The sequence below is a fragment of the Oreochromis niloticus genome, unplaced genomic scaffold (assembly GCF_001858045.2).
Source record: "Oreochromis niloticus isolate F11D_XX unplaced genomic scaffold, O_niloticus_UMD_NMBU tig00000681_pilon, whole genome shotgun sequence".
Taxonomy (NCBI): domain Eukaryota; kingdom Metazoa; phylum Chordata; class Actinopteri; order Cichliformes; family Cichlidae; genus Oreochromis; species Oreochromis niloticus.
The window spans coordinates 20,691-46,362 of record NW_020327212.1 but is presented as its reverse complement, the minus strand read 5'-3'; the positions used below and the strand labels follow the sequence as shown (position 1 = coordinate 46,362).

At 40.2% G+C, this 25,672-nt stretch overlaps 1 protein-coding gene across 2 annotated transcripts; it reads right to left on the bottom strand.

Annotated features, from left to right (window-relative positions):
• Positions 1 to 1,816: 1,816 nt before the first annotated feature.
• Positions 1,817 to 22,681, bottom strand: LOC109194188 (apoptosis-stimulating of p53 protein 2). 2 transcript variants are annotated; one of them, XM_025904266.1, is made up of 4 exons: positions 22,544 to 22,681; positions 22,268 to 22,466; positions 2,253 to 2,400; positions 1,817 to 1,966 (listed from the first exon to the last, which is right to left on the bottom strand). In XM_025904266.1, exons 2-4 carry the CDS (start codon positions 22,319 to 22,321, stop codon positions 1,836 to 1,838), a joined length of 333 nt encoding a protein of 110 aa, XP_025760051.1. In that variant the 5' UTR covers positions 22,322 to 22,466; positions 22,544 to 22,681; the 3' UTR covers positions 1,817 to 1,835. The 2 variants fall into 2 exon arrangements, with proteins under 2 accessions (XP_025760051.1, XP_025760050.1); XM_025904265.1 differs by having other exon boundaries at positions 22,268 to 22,661.
• Positions 22,682 to 25,672: the final 2,991 nt, after the last annotated feature.

The window sequence follows — 25,672 nt, the reverse complement described above, 5'->3', positions numbered from 1 at the left end:
AGAAAGGCTGAAAGACGACCACCACTGAACAAGACACACAAGCTGAAATCTCAAGACTGGTTTTTCTAAGGTTTTATGGACTGATGAAATGAGAGTGAGTCTTGATGGGCCAGATGGATGGGCCCGTGGCTGGATTGGTAAAGGGCAGAGAGCTCCAGTCCGACTCAGACGCCAGCAAGGTGGAGGTGGAGTACTGGTTTGGGCTGGTATCATCAAAGATGAGCTTGTGGGGCCTTTTCGGGTTGAGGATGGAGTCAAGCTCAACTCCCAGTCCTACTGCCAGTTTCTGGAAGACACCTTCTTCAAGCAGTGGTACAGGAAGAAGTCTGCATCCTTCAAAAAAAACATGATTTTCATGCAGGACAATGCTCCATCACACGCGTCCAAGTACTCCACAGCGTGGCTGGCAAGAAAGGGTATAAAAGAAGAAAAACTAATGACATGGCCTCCTTGTTCACCTGATCTGAACCCCATTGAGAACCTGTGGTCCATCATCAAATGTGAGATTTACAAGGAGGGAAAACAGTACACCTCTCTGAACAGTGTCTGGGAGGCTGTGGTTGCTGCTGCACGCAATGTTGATGGTGAACAGATCAAAACACTGACAGAATCCATGGATGGCAGGCTTTTGAGTGTCCTTGCAAAGAAAGGTGGCTATATTGGTCGCTGATTTGCTTTTGTTTTGTTTTTGAATGTCAGAAATGTATATTTGTGAATGTGGAGATGTTATATTGGTTTCACTGGTAAAAATAAATAATTGAAATGGGTATATATTTGTTTTTTGTTACGTTGCCTAATAATTATGCACAGTAATAGTCACCTGCACACACAGATATCCCCCTAAAATAGCTAAAACTAAAAACAAACTAAAAACTACTTCCAAAAACATTCAGCTTTGATATTAATGAGTTTTTTGGGTTCATTGAGAACATGGTTGTTGTTCAATAATAAAATTATTCCTCAAAAATACAACTTGCCTAATAATTCTGCACTCCCTGTATATCTGCAAGGATGTGGCATGTCACATCCTTGCAGATTGTGACGTGCCACAATCCCACCGTCTTCCGTGGAGGAAGCAGAGTCTGGGGATGAGTTAAACAGTTAAACAACTCCTTGGTGGCAGAGCCCCTGGGGTGGATGAGGTCTGCCCTGAGTTCCTGGAGGCTCTGGATGTTGTAGGGCTGTCTTGGTTGACATGCCTCTACAATGTTGCGTCGAGATCAGGGGTGGTTCATCTGGAATTGGCAGACCGGGGTGGTGGTTCCCATCTTTAAGAAGGGGGACTGGAGGGTGTGGTCCATCTACAGGGGGATCACACTCCTCAGCCTCCCTGGGAAAGTCTATAAACCTCTGATACAGGATGAACAATGCAGTTTTCATCCTGGTCGTGGAACACTGGACCAACTTTTTACCCTCTCAAGGATACTTGAGGGTGCATGGGAGTTTGCCTAACCAATCTACGTGTGTTTTGTGGACTGGGAGAAGACCGTGTCCTTCTGAGTGTCTTGTGAGAGGTGCTTAGGGAGTATGGCATGTTTGGGCCATTGCTACAGGCCATTCGATTACTGTAGTTACGGCTGTTTGGACATTTAGATTTTTTATTTTTAAATGTTACATTTTTTATGTGAACATATATTATGTCCGTCATAGTCAAGAAACATTCAATCATCAAAACACCAAATGAGGAAGGAGCTTTTGGAAGAAATATGCTTCTTCACTTTAGTAGACTTCCAGAGAATTGTGAATGAGTGCCAAATTGTACTGAGACTGTTCTGGTGGTGTGTGGTCCTTTATTAACTTACATAGTATGTCAGTTTTTCAATTACCTTTAGCCATTAAGTTTCTTTCTTACCTGATTCTCGTCCAGGTGCTCTTTGGTGATGGAGGAGATAACGTACCTCTCCCCTCTGCTGTCCTGATCGCTGCAACACCTCCAGCATCTGTTCTCCTTCTCCAACAACACGTTCTGATTGATTGAAAAAAAGCATACAATGTTAAAGAATATAACATTTACCCTTTGTTACAAAAAGAGATGGAATGAATCAATCATGATATAAATACACCATAGGGCCAAAACTATGTTTGAAAATATAGTTCTTGTCACTTGAAAGTCACATTATGGCTACTTTTGAAATATAGCTACAACCATATCAGTGTTTGTGTATTTGAGGTTCTCGTAAATGAATACAGCAATTTATTATTATTAGGTCACTACTAGCAGTTTGGGTATCTACTTAATACAAGAAACTCACCTGAGCCTCTCAATATCTCAGCTAGATAGCAGTCAGATTCGCCAGGCTCCTTGCAGAGCTCCACCACATCTCTGCACAGTGTCTCTGGTGTGATGGGGACTTCACTAAAGTGTTGGTCATTGTTGCTGAGGTACACAGTTAGGAACATCTACAATTACAAAATACATTTTGGTAATAAGAATTCGGGGTTCATTTATTTCATTTATTTGCCAGATGTTAAGAAACCAGCTTCTAGTGTCAACACCACTTCATGAGTTCTAGAAAATGAATGGATTACTGAGAGTACCAAACTGAGGGTAGCAGACTATGCAGAGGTGTCCAGACCTCCCTCTAACCAGCTAAATGAACAACACTGTGCATAAGACAAATGCTGATTGGCTGAAATGGGAAATCGAATGATAGTGGATATGTCTATGTAGGTTCTCAGTCATCCAGGTAATGGTATTTGGGACAAAACAGAACTGGACATCTTTGTGAAGATGAAGATGTTTGTGAAGATGTTTCATCTCTCAATGAGATAAAGCCAGGCATGTCAGCCTTTGCTACTTGCACTCCACGTGACAGAAAAAGCAAATGCTGGATGGAAACTCCTGAAGCGGTTACATGGTGGAAAACCATTACTTTAAGCAACTGGTTAAAAAGGAAGAAACAACATCCCGGGTAAAGTACTTTAGTTACTTTCAATCTAAAGTGTTAATTATTAAATTTATACTTAAACTTACAGTTGACTTATGATGTGTCACAGAATATTTTGTCACTACGATTGTACTATAATGCTGCTGCTGGCATGTTGTTTCAATAGACTACCTTTAAATTAGAAAGACTGTCATCAATGATAGTTGCTCACTGGAAAAGCAGGATAAGAGATCCCCGTCATTGGTTTACAACTGTGAGCTTGTGTATTATTATAGGGTCTGTACCTTAAAATAATAAAGCACCTTGAGGCAAATTTTGTTGTGATTTGGTGCTATATAAACAAAACTGAAATTGAATTGAAAGGAACTGAGCATCAACAAAGCATTTTTTTTTTATTGTCAGAAAATGTAATTATTGCAAATTTTCTTAAAATATCATGATATAATTTTGAGGCTATATCGCCTCCTTCTATAAAGGAGGCACCCTAATCAGATGCCAGAACTACCTCAGCTGTCCTCTTGTAATTTGGCTGAACAGGTCTACTTCCTGTATGACCAAAAGCTTCACTCTGCTGCTCAGACAACCCTTGGATGAGGTTCATTCTGCTACTGATGGTCATATTTTTTGGTTAGTACCCACTCATAAGCATAACCATAAGTAAAACTCAACCAGTAACATCATTAGATCACCAACCTCACTTTCACAATAGACCTGTACAATATCCACAAACTTAACCCTAGAACACTATCGCTATAAATAGTAACACAATCACTAATGCCGGGTGATTTTTACCCAATATAATATAACCAATAAAAAGTAATCAAATATATCAAAATATGACAACACATGACAAATTAGAGTGGTCGTCTTTTACTTTCAACTGTGCCATGTCTAACAAAATGAAAAAAAAACCTCCTAAAACAAAATAATGACTCTGGAAAGCTGGTCTTTGGTCCACCCATTCCTGGGAAATTTGAGACTTCCCTGGTGAAGGCACAGGCTCCTCGACACGCAAACAGCTGCAGGAGAGAGAAATCATGTAAATGTATTTGCTCGGGTATAAATCACCCGGCGATAGTGTTCTAGGGTTAAAATAGTTGCAAGGGCTGTCAGGTTCCCAATGTTCTGTTTAAAGTGTTAAAACCAAAATCATTGGAATAGTCCGTTAACAGATTGTGTTCAGTAAAATAGCATGCAATATAACTGAAAACAAAACCTGCCCTTTTCACCTTTATTTGTGCTATTTACGACTATTACAGATATTTGTGGACAGAACTCCCATGATGCAATGAGCCATCTGTTACTCCAGCAGGGTAGGCCCATAGCCAGATTACTTCCCACAGCCTGCCAACCTGCGTGGATGCAGCACTCAGCACTTTCCAGCCTTAACTTATCCTGTGAACTAGGCACTAACCGACAGCATGCTCAAAGGCTTATCAGAGCTACTTCTAAAGTTTCCCATCCACAAAGCTGATCTAAGGATTAAAATCTTCAACTTGACATCCCTGAGCTGGCTTTTCCCATTTTGTACAGCTGTTTTTGCCCTGATCTCTCTCTTTTGTTCATTCCAGTGAATGTGGTCTGAAAAAAAGCTCAAAGAACAAAAACATATATGATGCATATGCCAACACGATATAAAAAGGGAGGGCTGAGCATTCAAAAAAGACAAAACAGTATTTGAAGCTAAATGCTACTACACTGGAGGTGGATTCACGCTCTTCTACCACAGTGTAAATATGAAGAGAAATGAAGCAAGTCTAACCATAAAAGAAAAGCATGGAAATAGTGTTGCGCAGGTTAAGAGTGTCAGAATCATGAGTTTGAAGCTGGAAATCGAATGTCAATGCTAAAGTTAGAAAGGCAAGGTTGAAATGGTTTGGACATATATAGAGGAGGGATAGTGAACATACTGGACAAACGATGTTTGAAGATGGAGCTTCAGGAGCCACCAACCTTCCAATTAGTAGATCACCTACTCCACCTCCTGAGTTACAACCACCCCCAAGAAGTTCATGGATAAAAGAGGCATGACAGAAAAGGATACTAGGGATAGTGTGAGATGAAGGCAGATGATACGCTGTGGCGACTGCTGACAGGGAACACCGGAAAGAAGAAAAAGAACAATTCTAACCATGTTGTGGCTTACTGAGTTTTGGAAAATTGTATATAATGACCAAATTAATAATAAGATCGCTATATCATTATTTATAATAATATTATCATCTACTACTGATAAGAATAAATATAAATATACTAGTATTCATTTTGCAAACTTGTGTTTAAGTTTTCTAAGTCAGTCAGACTTTGATTTGTTTGTACTCACAGTTTGGGGCATTTCTAAAGTTGTTCATGAAGTACAAACAAAATCAGCTATACAAATATTGATAAAATTTGGGTTTGTGCATGAAAGTTTGAATGTATGATTTATGCACACTGTTTGTGAATGAGTGCCAATGTATGCTTGTGTCATCATTGTGGTGGAGGTGTGGTCCCTGGCTCAGCTGCAGGGGGAGGGATGTCGCAGTGAGCTCAAGCGGCAGTGCAAGGGAGGCTGGAGGGACAGGTGGAAATAATCAACCAAACAAAGTTTCTCCCTTCATATAGTGAGGTCGGACACGACAGGAGGAGAAGTGTGCAGGCAGTTTGAAAGCTGGCTAGTGTGTGTGCCGAACCAGAGAATTTAATACGAGCGCACAATCAATTAAAAAACAAAAAAACAAAACTGTTACACAATCGAAAGAACGGTGTGTCGGGTCATGGTCCTTTGCAGTGGTGCCGAAACTCAGCTGGTATGCCAGACCTCACCATCGCCTGGCCCAGGAGGGACTACAGCGTTCCGGTAAGGAGTCAAGGGGGTATGCCCCATGCTTTGGTGGACACGGGCTGTACGCAAAGCTTGGTTCGCCCCGGGGCATTGCTGAAAGCAGAGTGGGTAGAGGTGAAGTGTGTTCATGGTGATATTCACAAGTATCTCATAGTCCCGCTGATATTAAAATACAAAGGCAAAACACACAGAGTTAGCCCGCACCTGCCCCCTAATTCCGGGTACGAAGTGAACAGCGTTTAATAACGTGTTGGGGCAGTATGCGGGGATGCAGTCACGGCCATTAGTAGCGTGTAGTGTCTGCGCGGTGCTCAGCGGCGACTTCCGACACTGACTCCGGGGGGGTCTTTGACCAAGTGATAGAAATTGATGGTCACGTGGTGCGCCCTGAAGCCGTGCAGACCTACCCGCTCTTTGTATTATTAAAAAAGGCTTTATCGAGTGAATCATGACACTCGCACAAAGGAGACATACCCTGTTGAGGAAAAAAAAATGTCAGCGGCCTCCACCTGTAAAACCATTCCTGTTTTAGGTCTGTCTCATTGTTGGTGCTCTAGTGCACATGTTAGTAATTTCATTAACACCAAAGCAGCTGAAACGAATTCACAATCCTCTTTGTTGTATATACAGTACTTGTCCTGGTTAAGGTGTAACAGGAGAAAAAGGTATTAGAATTCATTTTGGGGGAACACAAGTATGTGAGCTAAATGTCACTGCAATCCATCCAAAAGACCTTGAAACAGTTTACTCAAAACCACAAATCCAGTTGACCAAAATGAACAAAAACACTCAACAGCTCAAATGCAAATATGCAAAGGGATAAATTACTGGGCATATAGATTTTGTACCCTGTATGACATGCAGTCTTATTGATAATTTCTGACAAATCAGTGGGCTACTTCAGTGCACACAGTTGACCTTTTTTAGTCACTAACCTATGAGGATTGCTCGTCAAAGATTCTATAGGAATCAATTCAATATTACCTGAAATATATAACTGAAGCAAAATAGCTTCAGTTATTTTGCTTCAGTTATATATATTTATGCTTCAGTTAGATATGTTATGCAGATTGAATACATAACATTCAATCTGCAAGTTGAAAATCTTTTAGTTGGTTGTTTGAATTCATGTTCATGTGCTTTCTTATTTTTCTGCATGACAGTAGTGTGAGGAAAAGATGAGAAGACTAAAATGTCTCTAACTGAGAAAAAGTGACTCTACCAAAGAGAATCTGGACTTCAGGCTTTGGAACAAGTCCACAGTATCACCATGACAGAGCAAAAATGGGAAGTTCCAAGCTTTCCAATGCCAGTTATTAGGCAGCCATAAGGTCACACATGAGTGGGATTCAAATTAGGGCTGTTCGATATAACGATATATATCGGATGACGATATAAAAACGTCTATCGTTTCATTTTACGCTATCGTTTGTTTCGTGGTGTCGCAAAATAAACTGTTTACGGCAATATTTTTTCATTACTTTGATGGTCACTGTAGTGGCTATATTAATTTCCTAAAGTTCTCTTTCTCTTATTTTTAATATAACCACACTACAGACGGACAAGCGCTTGTTTTTATGCGTTGTCGTTAGCAACAACGACGGTAAAACCACCTCGAGTCCGCTTGTTTATTTTCCACATAAACCTTTCACAATAAAGCTCAAGATCCTGTTGAGACTTTTCAAAATAAACTGAATCACGTGAAAGATGCAGAGTATTTACGGATGAGAAGCAAAAAAGAGCCGTCAGGTACTAAAAAATAAACCTTAGACTCAAACGTTAGAACAGGCTTTTCCCCGCAGCACGCTGTGTAGTAAATACTCACAAAGAAAACAGCGGCTGTTACAACCTATGTCTAAAAATGTATCGTTTCATGCATCAGTTAAAACACTCGACTCCAGGTACGCGATGCCCAGCTGGAAACACTTCATGCAAGTCGAGCTGCCCGACATTCACAGAATTTACAGAAAATGTTACATTTTTGTGATTTATATCGTTATCGGACGATAGATGTCTTAATATCGGGATATGAGATTTTGGTCATATCGCACAGCCCTAATTCAAATTAAATAAAATTACTATAAGAAAGGTTGCTGAGGGCGTTGTTCATTTTATTGGTGTCACTCAGTCAAACTGAAAGATTTCTCTGCTCAGCAAATGGAAATGAACAGTGTCAGAAAGAAAAGTGTCATTTTGTATTTGGCCCCATTCATTTCTCCTGGCCTTTTAGCTCTTCAGAGAGATTTTTTATGTTACTGTTGGCTAGAATAGCTGTTCTTGTCAACAGAAAATGGAAATACTCAAATTTAAGTTGCAATAGTGTTAGAAATAATAAAGCCAACAAAGGCTCTAACTGAACCAGTGAAAGACTCTGACAGAGATTAAATGGTCTCAATAAGAAGCAGTCAACCAGCCTGCCTACTGTCCTACATAAAGAAAACTGGAGCAGTGCGTCTTCCTTCAGGTTCATACAAAGTGGGCCACTGTCATCAGTCACTCAGCTGAGGTCGACCAGGAAACACCGCAGCGAATCAGAGATGAAGGAAAGTTTGTCTCTTAGGAGTCTCTTGTCATTGGTACCACTGATTCCTGAACATCAACAGATCCTAAAAACGGACTACATTTGTGAGTACTTGCACTTTTTTTTCACCTCAGTCACCTTTAGAGTTTCAATGGTAGCTCTGATTAAAATGGGTAATACAAATACTCAGCTGAGATGAGTAACAGTTCACACCAGGCATTTCCATAACTGTCTGCCCAGAAGTACCAGCTATCAATTGTTGCAACCTGTTTGTGAGCAAAACATGTAATAGACACACCGGCCCACTGTGTCAATTTCACACTTTCTCTCCAAAACGTGCTGAAGTTGCAGTACCAGCAGGGGGAGATGATATATTCAAGTAGGCTTTTTTTTTTTGTGGCCTGTGAGGTTGGACACTGAATTATTATTAACATTAATTACTAGCATCTTTACCATCATAATGCCTTGTTTTCAGCAGCACTAAATTTTGCAAGGACAGAAACGTCAGAATGCTGATATGTTTGCTTTTCTTCACTGTCAGAACTCTTTTTGTCTCCTATCAATGTAAGAAATCCTTCCAAGAAGACAGTATAGGCTGTTTTATTTCATACCACCACAAAATCATTAATTTCGATCATGAGAAAAAAAACCCTGTGAAATCCTGGAAACAATGCATTATAAGCACCCACAGCAGGTGCCAGTCATTCATAGTAACTGAGGGTGGAAACGTGAAAGCAAGCTGAAATAACAAAAAGCACCAAAGCGTGAACCTGCTAGTCAACAGGCGGAGAGACTTAAACTCCTGTGGCCTCAGCTCCTAATCCAGCCAGGAATTAAAGCTGCATCACGCTGCTTAATACTACCACAACCCCCCACTGCTGTATGCGATGAAATTAACGATCCATTTACTGTCTGAAAGAGGTCAACAGCTTCGTCTTAACAGTGATCAAAATAGTCACCTCGTAATCCTGTTACTGACTTGCCAACAACTGAGACATCACAACAGAATCAGACGAACACACATGGATACATATAGTTCAGCTTTAACCAACAAAAGAACTGTATTACATAATTTTAGCAAATTAAAAACCCTTTAAGCTGTTTTAACTGCTGCTCAGACTTACAACTGCAAACTCAACATTTTTTTTAAATTTTATTTTTAAGTTTTTTGTTTGGTTTTTTTTACTGGTGCTGATGTAGATATCTATAAAGCACCAGTGATTACAAATGTGACAGTTGGGAAGCTAGGACTGAATGTCTGATTTCAGTGATTATCGTAAAATCCTGACAAAGAATAAGTTATTTCCAGCAAACAACTGACTGTCTATACATGCCTGGCCATAAATGTGTTTTGGGCTTCTTCTTTTTTTTTTTTTTTGAGTAATAAATCTAAATATTTAACAACACAGTAGATCACCGATTTAATTAAATAATTTGATTATTATAATTAACAGGACAAATCAGGAAACTCTGTCAAATATTTCTGTAGATCTGTAATCCTGAGATCAGAAGCTCAAAGCTTAAAAATTAGAACTGAAGCTTATTTGAAACATTACCAGACTAGACGGGGGAAAAAACAAAAGGTCAAAGAATATTGGTTTTGATCTCAGCAGGCATTATATATAACAGTGTTAAATCACAACTAAACTGACTGAAAAAACATTTCACTGTCAGTGTGCCGACTGTTTTCATTCACTCCTTCAGTATCTATTCTATTTCTGCTCAGGGCAACATGCTGACAGCTGCCACACTGCAGGTCACATCCCAAATGCTTTGTAGGCACTGTGGAGGGCTGTAGCCATATGGTCACCAGCATCACATAACATACCAATATTGGATTAACAATACACACAAACACACAACCCTATTGTCTCTTACGCTACCACAGTGAGCAGTATAAATACAGGATGCTTCCATACATCTATTGTTAACATTGTCTTCTAATTGACTGGCTGTGTTTTGTTAGATTATATTGGGATATGTCCCACATACTTACTAATCATCTATAAAGTCATACTTTTGATAAAGTGTGTTATGATGCTATTGTTGTCTGTAACCCAATTAATTAAATTAAATTAAATCTACCTACCTAGTAACACCTGTCATCAGCAGTGCTTAGCATTAGAATAGAATAGAATAGAATAGAATAGCCTTTATTGTCATTGTACAGGGTACAACGAAATTGGAGTGCCACTCCCTTGGTGCAAAATGCAATAATAAATATAAATGTAAAATATAAAAGGTACAATAAAACAAACGTAAGTACTCAAACAAAAGTAAGTATGATATTTACAGGATAGCAGCATTAATATAATGACAGTATGAATAGCAGCATAATATAATGACAGTGACAGTATGGTATGGCTAAGCAGGTTCAAATGTTTTTGTGCTTATTTACAACGGTGATAACTCTGGGAAAGAAGCTATCCCTGAATCTGTTTCTCCTGGTTTTATGCGACCTGTATCGTCGGCCTGACGGTAATAGTTCAAACAGTTGATTGCTGGGGTGACAATGGTCCTTGATGATATTGCCAGCTCTGCTGAGGTACCGAGAGTTTGCAATGACCTCTGTCAATGGAAAATTGTACTTAGCAGTCAGTATAAGCTTTTAATGATATAAGTTTGCATATGATAGAATACTGTATGTTGACCTTTTAATGACTTAGACTGTTGTCCACTACAAGACTGTTTTATAAATTCGTTCTCACAGCGATAATAGCTGAACAAGCAGGAAGAGGAGAGCTGGACACTTTTATCTGACGCTCCCTAACAAGAAGAGAGGCCGCGTCTTTCTGTATCCCACAACACACATGCATACACCTAAACCACTCTTATCTTCACTCCCTACGCACTAACTTTCCTCTGCCTATGAATAGACGTATTCACTGTTGTATTATTTTTGCATATAAATAAAGACAAGTGCAAGAACAGAGCGCGCATCACAGGGCCCCCACTCTGGTGTGAGCGTTCTGTGACCGCCCTTGTATACAAGTGAAAACCACAGCGTCTGTGTGTGTTTCTACCCTTAGACTCTTAGCTGAAGAAGTGTCTTTAGAATAAATCTCTTGACAACCTCCAAGCTGGGCAGAGAGCAGCCAGTGATCTTCTGGGCTGTGTTGATGACCCTCTGCAGTACTTTCCTGTCTGCAGCTGAGCACCCTGCATACCATGTTGTTATGCTGTACGTTAGGATGCTCTCTATGGTGGCTCTGTAGAATGTCACCAGCAGCCTCTCCTCCAGGTTGTTCCTCCTGAGCACTCTCAGAAAGTGGAGACGCTGCTGGGCCTTTTTTACCACCGCAGTGGTATTTGCAGTCCAGGAGAGATCATCAGAGATCTGCATGCCCAGAAACCTCATGGAGTGTACCCTCTCCACACGGTTCCCGTGAATGTAAAGTGGGGTCGGGTCTGCTCTGCCCTTCCTGAAGTCCAAGATGAGTTCTTTAGTTTTCGTGGTGTTCAGTTGGAGGTTGTTAACTGAACACCACTCAGTCAGTCTGTTGACCTCATCTCTGTAGTCCGACTCATCCCCCCCTTGAGATGAGTCCAACCACAGTGGTGTCATTCGCAAACTTTATGATGGTGTTTGAGAGATGGGTAGGGGAGCAGTCGGATGTGTAGAGCGTAAACAGGAGGGGACTCAGAACACATCCTTGTGGAGACCCGGTGCTGAGTGTGATGGTGCTGGACAGGTGGGGGCCGAGTCTGACAGACTGTGGTCTGTTTGTCAGGAAGTCCTTGATCCAGAGGCAGATGGGGGTGGAGAGTCCCAGGTGAGACAGTTTCTGGACCAGGATCTCCGGGATGATATGATTGAATGCTGAGCTGAAGTCCAGAAAGAGCATTCTCACATAGCTTCCTCTGTGCTCCAGGTGACTCAGCGCAGTGTGGAGCGCTATGGTGATAGCGTCCTCGGTGGATCGATTAGTCCTGTAGGCAAATTGGTGGGGGTCCAAAGTGGGAGGCAGACTGGCCCTGATGTGCTGACAGACCAGTCTCTCAAAGCACTTCATCACTACAGGCGTAAGTGCAACAGGCCTGTAATCATTTGGGCTGACCACAGCTGTCTTCTTGGCGATGGGGATGATGGTGGAGGTTCTGAGGCAGGGCGGGACGGTGTTTAATGACAAGGAAAGGTTGAAGATTTTAGTGAAGACTCCGGTCAGTTCGTCAGCACATGCTCTGAGAACCTTTCCATGTATTCCATCAGGACCTGCCGCCTTCCTGGGATTCACTGACCTTAGAACACACCTCACTTGATGCTCCCTAAGTGTTAGTGTGCCGGTGCTGGGGGCGGGTGGAAGTGGTGTGACAGCTGAGGGTCTGGTCGTCTCAAAGCGGGCGAAGAAACGATTTAGATCCTCAGCCAGCGAGGCATCAATCCTAGATGTCGCCTGGTTATTGCTTCTGTAGTTGGTAATGTGATTGATCCCCTGCCACATTTTTCTGGGGTCGTTGTCAGCAAAGTGATCTTCAATCCTCCTCCTATAGGCAGCCTTAGCTTTCCTGATGCCTCTACTCAGGTCTGCCCTGGCCGCCCTATACGCAGCCCTGTCCCCTGACTTGAAGGCAGTGTTGCGGCTTTTTAGGAGGGATTGCACTTCGCTATTCATCCAGGGTTTTTGATTTGGAAACACCCTGACCCTTTTGTTGACGGTGACATTGTCAACACAGTTCCTGATGTATGAGAGTACAGTGTCCGTGTACTCCTGGAGGTTGTGGCTGGAGAATAAATCCCATACAGTAGTTGAGAAGCAGTCCTGCAGTTGAGAGAGGGCTCCTTCAGGCCAGGTTTTTATTGTCTTTGTCTGGGGCTTTGTTTTTCTCAGCAGGGGGGTGTAGGTGGGGGTGAGGGACATGCAGAGGTGGTCAAATCCAGCCAGGTGGGGGAGGGCTGTCGCTCTGAAAGCATGCCTGATGTTTGAATAGACATAATCCAAAGTGTGTTCTCCTCTCGTAGTAAAGTCCACAAACTGGACAAATTTAGGAAGCACAGTCTTTAGGCACGCTTTGTTAAAGTCACCGGCGACAATAAAAACCCCATCGGGGTGGGCAAGCTGTTGTTTGTTTATGGTGTTGAGCAAGAGGCTGAGAGCCGTGCCGACGTTCGCATCCGGCGGTATATAAACAGCTATCACAATAACTACTGTAAACTCCCTCGGGATGTAAAAAGGTCTGCACAAGACTGCCAGAACTTCCAAATCAGGAGAACAGTGTGTGTGAATGATCCTGCTGTTACAACACCACTCGTTATGCACGTAAACACATAGTCCCCCTCCTCTGCTTTTACCTGAGTTGCTGTTTCTGTCGTGCCGGTGTAGCGTGCGGCCTGCTAACTCGACTGCAGCGTCGGGAATCAGCGGGTGAAGCCACGACTCCGTAATAAGAATAATGCTGCAGTTGCGTGCAAAGCTCGTGGTGGCTATCTGTAGCTCCAATTCGTCCAATTTGTGGGTGATGGATCTGGCGTTCGATACGAAAAGACTCGGAAGTGCTGGCCGGTGTGGTTGTTTGCCTAGCTTAGCATCTGAGCCCGACCGGCATCCCCTCTTCTGCATTGTTTGCGTATATAAACATACACTGTATATATGAAACGTAAGTGTTTAACCCATGTACTTCTTTGTTCAGTCTGTACATTCATTAATGCTTTTTGTTGTGATGGGCTGTTATTGGACTTACTGTCACCTTCACATCAGCTCAAAGCAGTCTGGCCATTTTCCTCTGACCTCTGGCATCAACAAGGGATATTACACCAGAGATTTGCTGCTCACTGGGTACTTTGTTTTTCAGACCATTTTCTGTAAACCTAAACATAACTAAACACAATCCCAGGAGTTTCTGAAATGCTCAGACTAGTTTGCATGGTTGTTAGTGCCAGACAATGTCACTTAAATCAGCTTTCTTCCCTACTCTCCCTCTCAGTTTGCACTTCAGCCACTCGTCTTGTCCATGTCTACATACCTAAATAGATAAATGCACTGAGTTGCTGCCATCTGATTAGCTAATTATATATTTGCATTAACACATATTAGCATATTGGCCAACATATATGGTGAAACCAATTTTCATACTGGTGTCTGTTAGAGGATGTCAACAAGAAGGGGACTTTTCTACATTTGAATGTTTACCGGTAGCTGAAAGTAGCACCACAGGTGTGCTCACCTGCTAAATGTCACTAAAACGCCATGCTCACACTGTTTGCTCCTGTTACACAACACACACTGAAACTAACTGATGCTTTTATATTTCTTGTGGCTCAGTGAGCTGTCAGAGTCACAGCTGTCAGAATCACTGTACACAGTGGGGTGATTTCTGGCAATTCCAAGTCAAGTCATTCCAAATACAAACATTTAAGCAAATTACAATTACTACCTTGCAGCACTATGACTCTGCTAACCAGTCAAGTTGCAGTTTACACATATGTTACTGTAGTCTCACAAAAGGAGTCAATCATAATGTTTAAACCATGGAACATCATGACTGTGGATACAACATGCCAGACACTCATTTTTTTTTTTTTTTTTTTTTTTTTAAGACATGAGGTGAAAATGAACTCGAACCATCTTATGACTTTATCCTTGAATCCAAGTGAATATTTGTATAAACCTGTAACAAATTCCCTCAAGCCATGTAAAATCATTATGTTAGGTACATATTTGTGTCTTTTAGTTGTAATCCACTTCATGTTCACTGACTTTATAAAAAAACAAACAAACAACTAATCCAGTTAACACTGCTGTCACTGGGACTGACAGGTAACTCACTGGAGCACTTTTGATTAACTTTATCTTCTTATTTCTCTTATTTTTATTTTCCTCAGTTCTCACGAAGCTCTTCATATGAAATCTATCATGACTGACAGACACTCTGACCCTTTAGTTCACAAGTGATAACTTTTTTCTTTTCTTTTTTTTACTGGGCGGTGTTTTTATGTTGTTGCATCCACACTGACATTCTTCACATCATGCTGAACCAAACAGGTGCGCTCCATTAGGGTTAAAATACGCTAAAATAAAAAGCGCAATTTTATACTATACATTGAACATGACAGAATGAACTACTCTCACTGTCAAAATGCTTCTGCCTAAAGATGTAAACATAACCAGAGTGGGACAAGTCTGACTTTGTCACCTTTGAGGCGTGAATATCAGCACCAGGGTGATGTTGTAAACTAACATGAAGGCTACAAATGCTTTAGCTCCTCATCGCCTAAGGAATATTAAATAATAGTGTTCCCATATGACCTTGAACCGTGTGTGTGTGTGTGTGTGTGTGTGTGTGTGTGTGTGTGTGTGTCTGTGTCTGTGTGTTAGTGTTAATTTCTGGTCACTGTGGCACAAGCAGCACAGTGAGCTCCACTGAGCTCTGCCTAGAAGACTGAGGATGCAGTTTAATGAATAGGGTGTGCTACCTTTTAAAGGCAGCTTGTATGAAACATTTAAGGCTTGCTTCACTATCTTAAATTACAAGAACTGGTCTTTTTTTTATGATTTTCCTTTTGTTCTGTCATATACTGTGTATACTTTTATAGTGCTGGAGGTTTAAGTAGACATGGACAAAGTCTGACATACAAAGGTCAGCATATGTTCATGTAATCTCTATAGGCTGCACTAAATGTTTCACTTTAGACCGTTTTTTTTTGTTTTTTTTAATTCGGTTTCTAAATTATATCTATAATCTCTATATTATTATTATTATTATTATTATTATTATTATTATTATTATTATCATTATTACTACAATTATTACAGTTTTCCAAAACATTTTGAATCACAAAATGGTCAGATTTAAATATAATGAATGAAAGTGAAAAATATATGCACATAAAGAAAACAAAGTATTAACAAAAAAGTATCGGGTTTAACCTTTTATTTTAACCTCCTAGGACCTGGCGTCCACATATGTGGACATCACATTTTGGGTTATTTAGGCCAAAATACTGAATTTTGCTTTACAAGGGCCTGATACCCACTTATGAGGACATTATACTGTTACTGTTCTATCAAAATTTTAAATGAATATCCTCATATGTGGCTCTTATTTTTCTTAAAAACAAAAATAAGGTAAAAAAAAAAAAAAAAAATCTGGTAATTCTTTGTTTTTACATTCATCAGGCCCCAATGTGACCAAATATCAAAGAGAAATTAAAATTGCATGCTGTGAAAGAGTTCGGGTCTTAGGAGGTTAAACATAATACTATATTCCTCATCTCATCTTTTGCTGGAAAATACTGACATCTCTTTTTTTTTTCCCCATTGCAGTAAGTTTCTCGTCTCTGGTTAACAGATAATTTGATCCTGGTCCTCCACCTGTTTCCTTCTTTTTCTTATAGTCTGGACGTCAAAGTTAATATGAACAACGGGGGAAAAAAAAAAAAAAAAAAAAGACTGACTAACTTTGTTTTGTTTTTTTTTGTTTTGTGAGCCACAGTAACTGTCTCAGCAGAAACTACACTCTGACAACTTCCACTAATAAAAGCCTGTCAAGAGATGTATTCTAAAGACACTTCTTCAGCTGCGAGTCAGAGAGCAGAAACACACAGTTTTACTTGCAGCAAGGGCAGTCACAGAGCGCTCGCACAAGAGTGGGGGCTCAGGGACTCGCGCTCTGAACCCTTGTATATAAATAAAGACCAGAGCAGAAACAAAGCATTGGAGTGTGTGTGTGTGTGTGTGTGTGTGTGTGTGTGTGTGTGTGTGTGTGTGTGTGTGTGTGTGTTTCTGTGGGAAGCGGCTCCTGTTCCTGATAGGGAGAAGCGGCTCCTCTTCCTGGTAGGGAGTGAAACTGCTTGTTCAGCTCTTACTATCGCTAGAAGAAGAAACTGCTTCTTCTTTGTATGATAAGAGGGAACAGAACAAGTCTTGTAGTGAACAACAGTCTGAGTCATCAAAAGGTCATGCAGTATTCTATCATATGCAAACTTATGTCATTCAAAGTTTATACTGACTACTAAGTACAATTTTCTATTGACAAAGCGCTTTGTAATTTTCTTTAAAACTCTTCTAACTGCAGTGGAAACACTTTGAAAAGCTGTCTTTTCTGACTTCCAAATCTCATACTTTTAATTAAGATTTCTTCCACTTATTCTGAAATCATGTTTCAGCAGTGGTATTGTATTAGCAGTCCGCTGGCAGTTAGTGGACAGTCTGTCTACCTGCAGAGTGGGCCTGTTGTTGATGGAGGCAGTGTACAATGTGGTGTAACGGATCTGGGGCTACTCTTGCTTGTTGGTCTCTCTATCAGCCAGCCAGAGAAGAGTTAACATGCAAAGAGCTCAAATGACTGCTGTGTGTTGCATCTTTGGTGTTTCTTTTCACACTTCTCTCATTCCTGACAGTCTCTTCCCTGTTTCAGCCCAATTGTAACGGTTCTTACACAGCGCCTTTCTACTCAGCCTGAGCACTCAAAGCACTCATTGATTCATGCTAGCACTTTTTTCTATGCTTTTCTGTCTAAGGCTACGTCGTTTCGTTTGAAAACGCATCATTTTCTCTCCGTTTTGGACTCCCATCCATACTGAGACGGCATTTTCACTCAAGGAAAATGCAGCATTTTGAAAACACTCTCGAAAACGCATACATTTGACAACTGTGCTTTCGCGTTGCAGTGTGTGGACAGTGAAAATGGAGACTTTTTGAAAACGATGACACATTTTAGTCATGTGATGCAGTCAAGTGACCAATTAAACTAAGATAGCAGAGGGCATTATACAGCAGTTGTTTTGTTTTCTCTCAGTTCTGACAGCCCTATTAAAGATGAATATCAGTTTGTACATGCTCCAGATAGCTTTCAAATTCTTTAATTCTCACTCACTATTGCAACTTTGTACTTTTGTGTTACTTGCAGCAACATCTCCACCTCATTGTTAGTCCATTTAAAAAAAAAAAGTGTTGCTTTTCCTCGACATTTTGCCGCGACGTTTTAAAGAGCCAGAAGGTGAATAAACGGCAGACAGAAATGAGGCAGGTCGAATTGTCTTGCGTTTCACGCATGCGCAGTACTGGAACATAAGCGTTTTCGGCCGTTTTAATGTGGACCCACAACTCTGTGAAAACGACTGAAAATGATAGTGTGGACGCGGAGCGTTTTCAGACGAAAACGCTGTTTTCAAATCTATCCGGCTAGTGTGTACGTAGCCTAACATTCACATTCCAATGGATGCATCAGTTAGTATCTGCAGACTGGAGCAGCCAGGGATGGAACCACCAACCTACAGATTGGTAAATGACCTGCTCTACCTCCTGAGCTGCAGCCACCCACTTGACAACCAATCAACATTTGTTCAACACACAGAATCTTTAACATCCAGAAACCTGTAGTTGCTATGTTAGAGGACACATGGCTCTGAATGAGAGCACAAACGCCCCACCCACCTGCTGTTCATTATGTTATTAATGAGGGGCAGCCGGAAGAAGTCAAAGAAGTCAGCATAAGTAAAGTACAAATCAACTGACCAGGGGCTGGATGTGTTCCAGCGTTCTTGGCCCTGTCTGGTAACCATGTCCAGTTATGAGCTAGGCAAACAGTCACATGAACACATACAGCACATACAACATGCCATTAACATGGAAGCTCTTCACTATGAGCGAAGTCACAAAGTTCACCAAAATAAACTGTGGGTGGAGCATATAGCTGGGCGATATAAGATTTTTTTCATATCACGATATGTTTTTTTTCATTTCAGGCGATAACGATATATATCACGATATAAGCCAAATAACTATATTTGTAAGATTTAAATCTGCCGTTGCTCACAAGTAAAATGTGAAATAATTAGCAGCTTGTTTTAATTAAAATATTTATTTCCCATAATAAGTTCAACAGGGTAATGTACTTAAGGAACATGAGACTTCAGTTTCAGATAAATAAAGGCAAATATTGCAAACTACACAAAAGGCAGCCGCTAAAGCGTTTAAGTTTCAAAATAGAACAAACAAAACAGACTACTAAATTGTCAATTCCACTTAGAAACAAAATATTAATTCTAAAAATAAATCTTAGGTCGTTTTACAGAAAAACAGACAAAATTGACTAACTTTTGTCAATATCAAATAAACTGAGAACTAAAAGGAAATCCTCAATCTCTCCTTGTTGTATAGCTTAGCTTTTCAAACAGTTTTAACAGTTACTTTAGTCTGACAAAAGCCGAATGACGAATTAGCGCTTTCAGTCAGAGATTGAGCATGCACCGCTTTATTGTATTTCCAGACTTGCTTTCGGCACAATTTACAGTGCGCGCTACTCTGTTTTTTGTCAGACTTGAAATAGCCGAAATACCTTCACACTACGGAACTTCTGTGGCCCTTCCGTTCCACAAGCTCTCTGGCATTGGAACCATCATCTGTTTTTTTTTTCTTCGGTAACCTTCGCTCACGCTCTCGGTTGATTTTTCTCTAGTCGGCAAACTCATTTCCTTCATTACCCGGGCTGCACGGCTGTAAAAACAAATACACATGTGCGCCTTGGCGCTTGTGGTGTACGTAACAAGTCACGTGACGTGACGCTCCGGCTGTGATTGGTTCGGCTCTGCGCTACTTAATTTGGATTGGCTGTTCTTTTTTTTTTTTTTTTTTTTTAAGAGGACAAGAGAGATGAGGCCTATCGCAATAGTTTAATTTTTCTATTGAGAAAAAGTTATTTCGCAATACATATCGTTATCGTTTTATCGCCCAGCTCTAGTGGAGCATCATGAAAACTTAATCAGACACTCAAATTGCCTTTGCCCAGCTGAACATGGATATTTTAAGGAAATTAACAAAGGTGAAGTAGCTAAAGCTACACAGAGCTTGGCAGCTACAAGCCAGCGGTCTCAGTAAGGTTTAAAAGATGAGTGAACAAGAGAAAGGTCGATATCCTGCTATCTGGTGAATTTACTGTCAGACTAGAAAATGATGCAAGTACCTGACACTTGCTTTGTTCTATAAATCTGTTACACCTTCTTCTAAGGGGTAAGGTGAAATATGTCAGATAAAAGATAGATAGAATCTCATTTGCGGTTAATCATTGGTAGCAGAGTACTTTAGTTTCAGTTGTTTCGGTGACAGAATAGCCTGGAATTAATTTCAATTTTATTGAGTTCAATAATATTTTGCATTGAAGAAAAGTTGATTTTTGTTTTTTGATTTGTTTTGTCAACTTGTCATTTTTATAAAAATAGAGATTATTTTGAAGTGTGAATCAAAAAAAGCTACATTTAGCAGTAGAGAGTATGTGTCACCTTTACACTTTTATTTAAGACGAGTTGTGAGTAATTTGGTTATTGTTTTATAAGAGCTTCCTCCAAACAACCTATGTAGAAATAATGATGTCAAGAGTAGAATTTACTGACTATAGAACAATAAGGTCTGTAAATGAGAAGTTCATCTCACCATTTCCTCATTGATAGGTTCTGTTTCCTTCAACAGAGTCTATAAAGTTCCTCTTTTGTCTACCATCCATTAGTGTGCAAAAACTCCCCGATCATTAATACAGATAACTGTAGCTGAAACACACTTAAATCCAACCAGTCAACATGTCAGCTATCTGAATTTCAGTTAAATAATGACACTTTGGCTTCGGTGGTCAGTTCACATTACTTCAGATTTGCAGCCATGAGTGATTCCCAGACACAGGACACCGGTGAAGAGTGGGAAGTCTGACATGTGACAAGTGCCAGGACGGCACAGGGCCACAGCCCGAAATGTCAAGCTGTTCAGCAGAAGTAAGACTGAGGATGTAGCATGCACGAAAAGGTCAATGCTTCTTTTTTCTTTTTTATTCTCATAAACCAGAAGAGTACCATCATTCCACACGAAAACAATGGTGCAATGCAATGGTGTTAATCTATTATTAGTAGATCCACAACTGGTCTGCGCACATCTGGTTGTGACACTAGTTGGCACAACAGAGAAGTCTGCTGTGTTTGAGTCACTGCAGACAGCCACAGACACCAGACAACTTCAAATCCTCTGTGTCCTGCAGTTGGTCCGTGATGAGAGGAACAAGTAATCCCTATTCTGTCTGATTCCATCACACTGGCATCTGTTGTCTAACTGATCCTGTTTTTCTGAATAAGCTTCCTGCTGAATACAATGTGAGGAATAGGGTGGAAATTATAGTGGGAAAGGAGGCTTCAGACCTCCTGTATTAGTTGTTACCATCAATATATATGGGTTCATACATATAAAGCTCAGTTCCACCAACAATGTTCATCCCATTCACAGTTAAGGAGAAGCACAAGTTCCCTCACTGCTCCCCAATTTATTCACTTCCTTTATTCAGATACAGCAAAGTAGATCCACAGCTGAGCAGCCAGTGGGCCCAAGTGTGGTGTCAAATTATATATATTCTGTAAGTACTTTAATACATTTTACAGTCATAGTAATGTTACTGATCAAGTTGCTTGCAAGTGGATTTCAGTTTGTGTGGATCAAGGAGAAAATGTGAAAACACTTTACAATTTTGAAGGAGTGTGAATGTTAAAGAAAGTTACTTTAATTTTTATTGTATAACAGCTGATGAAGGCACTGTGCAAACTGCACCCAACGCAAAGACACAATATCAACACAAAGCAAGCCGCTAAGAACACTCCACACATAGCCATGATTTAAAGCTGAATGTTTGCACATCAACACAAATTAAAACTACACCTAATATCTTTATTTCCAAACATAAACACACTGCGTGATTAAAAATATTAATTGTGTTATATGTAGTATTTATCGTTACATTACAAAGTCAGAGGAAGCGAAGTACAACCAGAAAAGATTAGTGCGATAAAAGGTTTAATTTATAAAACATTCAATTCAATTCAATAAAACTTTATTGATCCTGAAGGTTGACCCCGAAGGAAATTGGGTCATGACGTGTTATTTCAAGACACAAAAAAAGCTTTCCAGTTTCCCACGATCTCAGTGCGTGGTCCTATAAATGTAATTCGTGATCCAGCTATGTAAGGATATGTGCTAGAAAGTTGAACTCGGAGTTTCCCCCTCAGATGGTGGTGACAGTTGTGCATGAATGGGTCATTAAGGCAGAATGTGATTTTCCACTCACCGGCATCATGTTGGCAGGTCCCCGCTCTGTCGCATCCACTGCAGCTGAAACCATCAAAGCTTACACCGTCAACCTCCTCTGCTGCCCGCCTCTCTCTCTGCACTTTATTGTCATATCACATCTATATATATATTTTTTAGATTTAACCTCCTGCTCGACCTGTTGCAATGGGACGGCGAGCGGTACGGTGGGATACCCTCTGGAGAAAAAAAAAAAAGCGGGATGCTTTCAGAGAGAAGCACTACATGCAGCTGAAGGAGAGTAGCGTTTACACACCAGACTGCAGCTCTTGATGATCGGAGCAGAAAACAAAGCACGGAAAGCCGAGCTGCAGCTCTCCTGCGGAGCTCCTAATCCTACTCAGCTCACTGACCAGGGTTGGTTTTGGACTTACTCGATCATTAAACAGGAACAGCACTTCCGGTCAAATCTTTTCAGAATTAAAGCGTTTCTTTCTCCAGAGTATGTTTTTAACATGCACATCTTCGATTTGTGGGGATCAGAGATTTAAACAACCGTGATACTAAATAATACACAGAGTTCTGAAAAAATATCAAAATTCTTGCAAAAAAAAAAACCTAATAAATAATAGGTTATCAGTGATAAATATCCACTTTGCTCTCGGAAAAGAAAATTACACATAATAATACTAGAGAATGCATTTCTAAGAAAATGTTGTTTGAAAGCTGAATGAGTTTGAGTTGACTTGTTGTAATTGTTAAACTATTTAGGAAATTAAAGGGTAGAAGTGTTAAAAAGATGGAGAGTTGTTCACTTCACTTCAATTTTATTTATATAGCGCCTAATCACAACAACAGTCACCTCAAGGCGCTTTATATTGGAAGGTAGACCCTATAATAATACATACAGAGAAAAAACCCAACAATCATATGACCCCATATGAGCAAGCACTTTGGTGACAGTGGGAAGGAAACTCCCTTTTAACAGGAAGAAACCTCCGGCAAAACCAGGCTGAGGGCTGCTGCAACCGGTTGGGGTGAGAGAAGGAAGACAGGATGAAAAGACATACTGTGGAAGAGAGCCAGAGATTAATAACAAGTGTGATTCAGCAGAAAGGTCTATTTTTTTATTATTATTATTATTATTATTATTATTATTATTATTTGTACTTTGGAAAAACTCAGACAGCACACTACTAAATAGAAATAAAAAGATACGGCAGAAAAGAATAACAGCATATAATGTTAGCCTAGAAATCAAGCACAATAGTAATACAAAAAGATACACGAAGAATGCAAATAACACGACAGAATATTAAATGTGTCTAAGTTTAAAACAAGTTGAATATGTTAAAAATGTACGTTAGAAAAAGGCTCAGTGCAGAAACATTTGAAACAGAATATGAAATGCAAGCCCACATGCTTTCAATCCCTTTATTAACAATATGACTGACTGATTCAGATACAATCAGCTTTTTTTCAACACCAGTAATCTTGGGTATGTGTGAAAATACACTGTGTCCCTATAATTCAGTTAGAAGGCACTCCATACACACGGGTCCAAGTCTACATCTTTTAATTTTGAGAGGTGCATTGTTAGAAAGAAGACAAACTGTAAAGTGAGCTCAGCAGCAGATGAAATGGAAAACTTTTAGATAAATCTTTTGATTTCTGTCAAGAGATATATTCTAAGACACTTCTTCAGCTTCGAATCAGAGAGGAGAAACACACAGTTTCACTTGCAGCAAGGGCAGTCACAGAGCACTCGCACGGAAGTGAGGGCTCCGAGACTCGCGCCCTGCCACCAGTGATGGGAATAACGGCGTTACTTTTTTCAGTAACGAGTAATCTAACTAATTACTATTCCTATCGTTACAACGCCGTTACAGTTACCATCAAGAAAATGCGGTCCGTTACTATTTTTCAACAAACAGATGGTTGAAGCTGTGTTCAGCTTACCGCATCTTATATCAGTTGCACGGAAGTAGCTGTAAGTAATCTGGACGCTACAGCTTTAAGCAGCTGCGCGCTCCCGCGGAGGGCAATCACGATCACTGTCTAGCACAACACCTGGAGCTAAGGGGGCAAAACAATGGCATGAGTGCTGCTGTTTGACTGAGGAAGAATAAAGTAGTCGTGGTAAGTCAATCACATGACCACTTAAAGACAAAGCAACAAGGTGATATATACCAGTTTATAAATTGTGTTGATAGGCCACGTAAAACCAGAGTCATGATAAACAATATGTACGCGGCGTTTTTTCCTCAATAGTTTCGTCACGTTTACTGTCTAAGGACAGCGCAGCGAGACCTCCCTGCTTATGAGCAAAAAAACAAAACAGGGGAAGTTTTAGGAGTGACGGAGAGAGGGAGAGAGAGAGAGACGGCAGAAAAAGAGAGAGAGCGAGTTTTGAGATGTGAGAGATTTGTGACGTTTATGGTGTTTGGAGTGTGTAGTTAATGTGTTGTCTTGTGTAGTGTTGTGGATAGTTTTGTGTTGTGTGTCAGAACAATGAGGCGACTGCTGTCTCCAGGTAGAAACAGGAGTGATACACCTGCTGCTGTCAGACCTGCAGGTATCAGGCTGTGATGTTCTCCTTTATAGTGGACAGAAATTATTTTTTTGGAGTGGCACAAATAATTTGTGTGGCATCTTATTGAATGCAGAACAGCTGATTGTTCTGTAAATAGTTTGAAATGGTTATTTAAAAAATCAAGGTAAAAGGTAAATGGCTGCAAATAACTTTGTTTGCAAAACTTGTGCATATGATTTTAAAATTGACAATTTATATTTGCATTTAAAGTTATGAAATATGATTCATTAAACATGTTTGTGGTTGTTACAGTAAAAATATAACTTTTTCTACTCTGATTTTATGTTTTTTGTCTGATTTTAAATCAATTGTGTTAATACAGTATGTCAAAATGAAAACATAACTGTAAATTCAGACACGTGAGGTTGTACTGAAAAGGATGATACCAAACAAGGCAAAGTAAATAGTTTTTAAAGGGAAAATGTAGTTAACCCTAGAACACTATCGCCGGGTGATTTATACCCGAGCAAATACATTTACATGATTTCTCTCTCCTGCAGCTGTTTGCGTGTCGAGGAGCCTGTGCCTTCACCAGGGAAGTCTCAAATTTCCCAGGAATGGGTGGACCAAAGACCAGCTTTCCAGAGTCATTATTTTGTTTTAGGAGGGGTTTTTTTTCATTTTGTTAGACATGGCACAGTTGAAAGTAAAAGACAACCACTCTAATTTGTCATGTGTTGTCATATTTTGATATATTTGATTACTTTTTATTGGTTATATTATATTGGGTAAAAATCACCCGGCATTAGTGATTGTGTTACTATTTATAGCGATAGTGTTCTAGGGTTAAAAATGGCCAATTATACCCTGGACCCCAGAGGGTTAAACGTAACGCAATAGTTACTTTTCAAG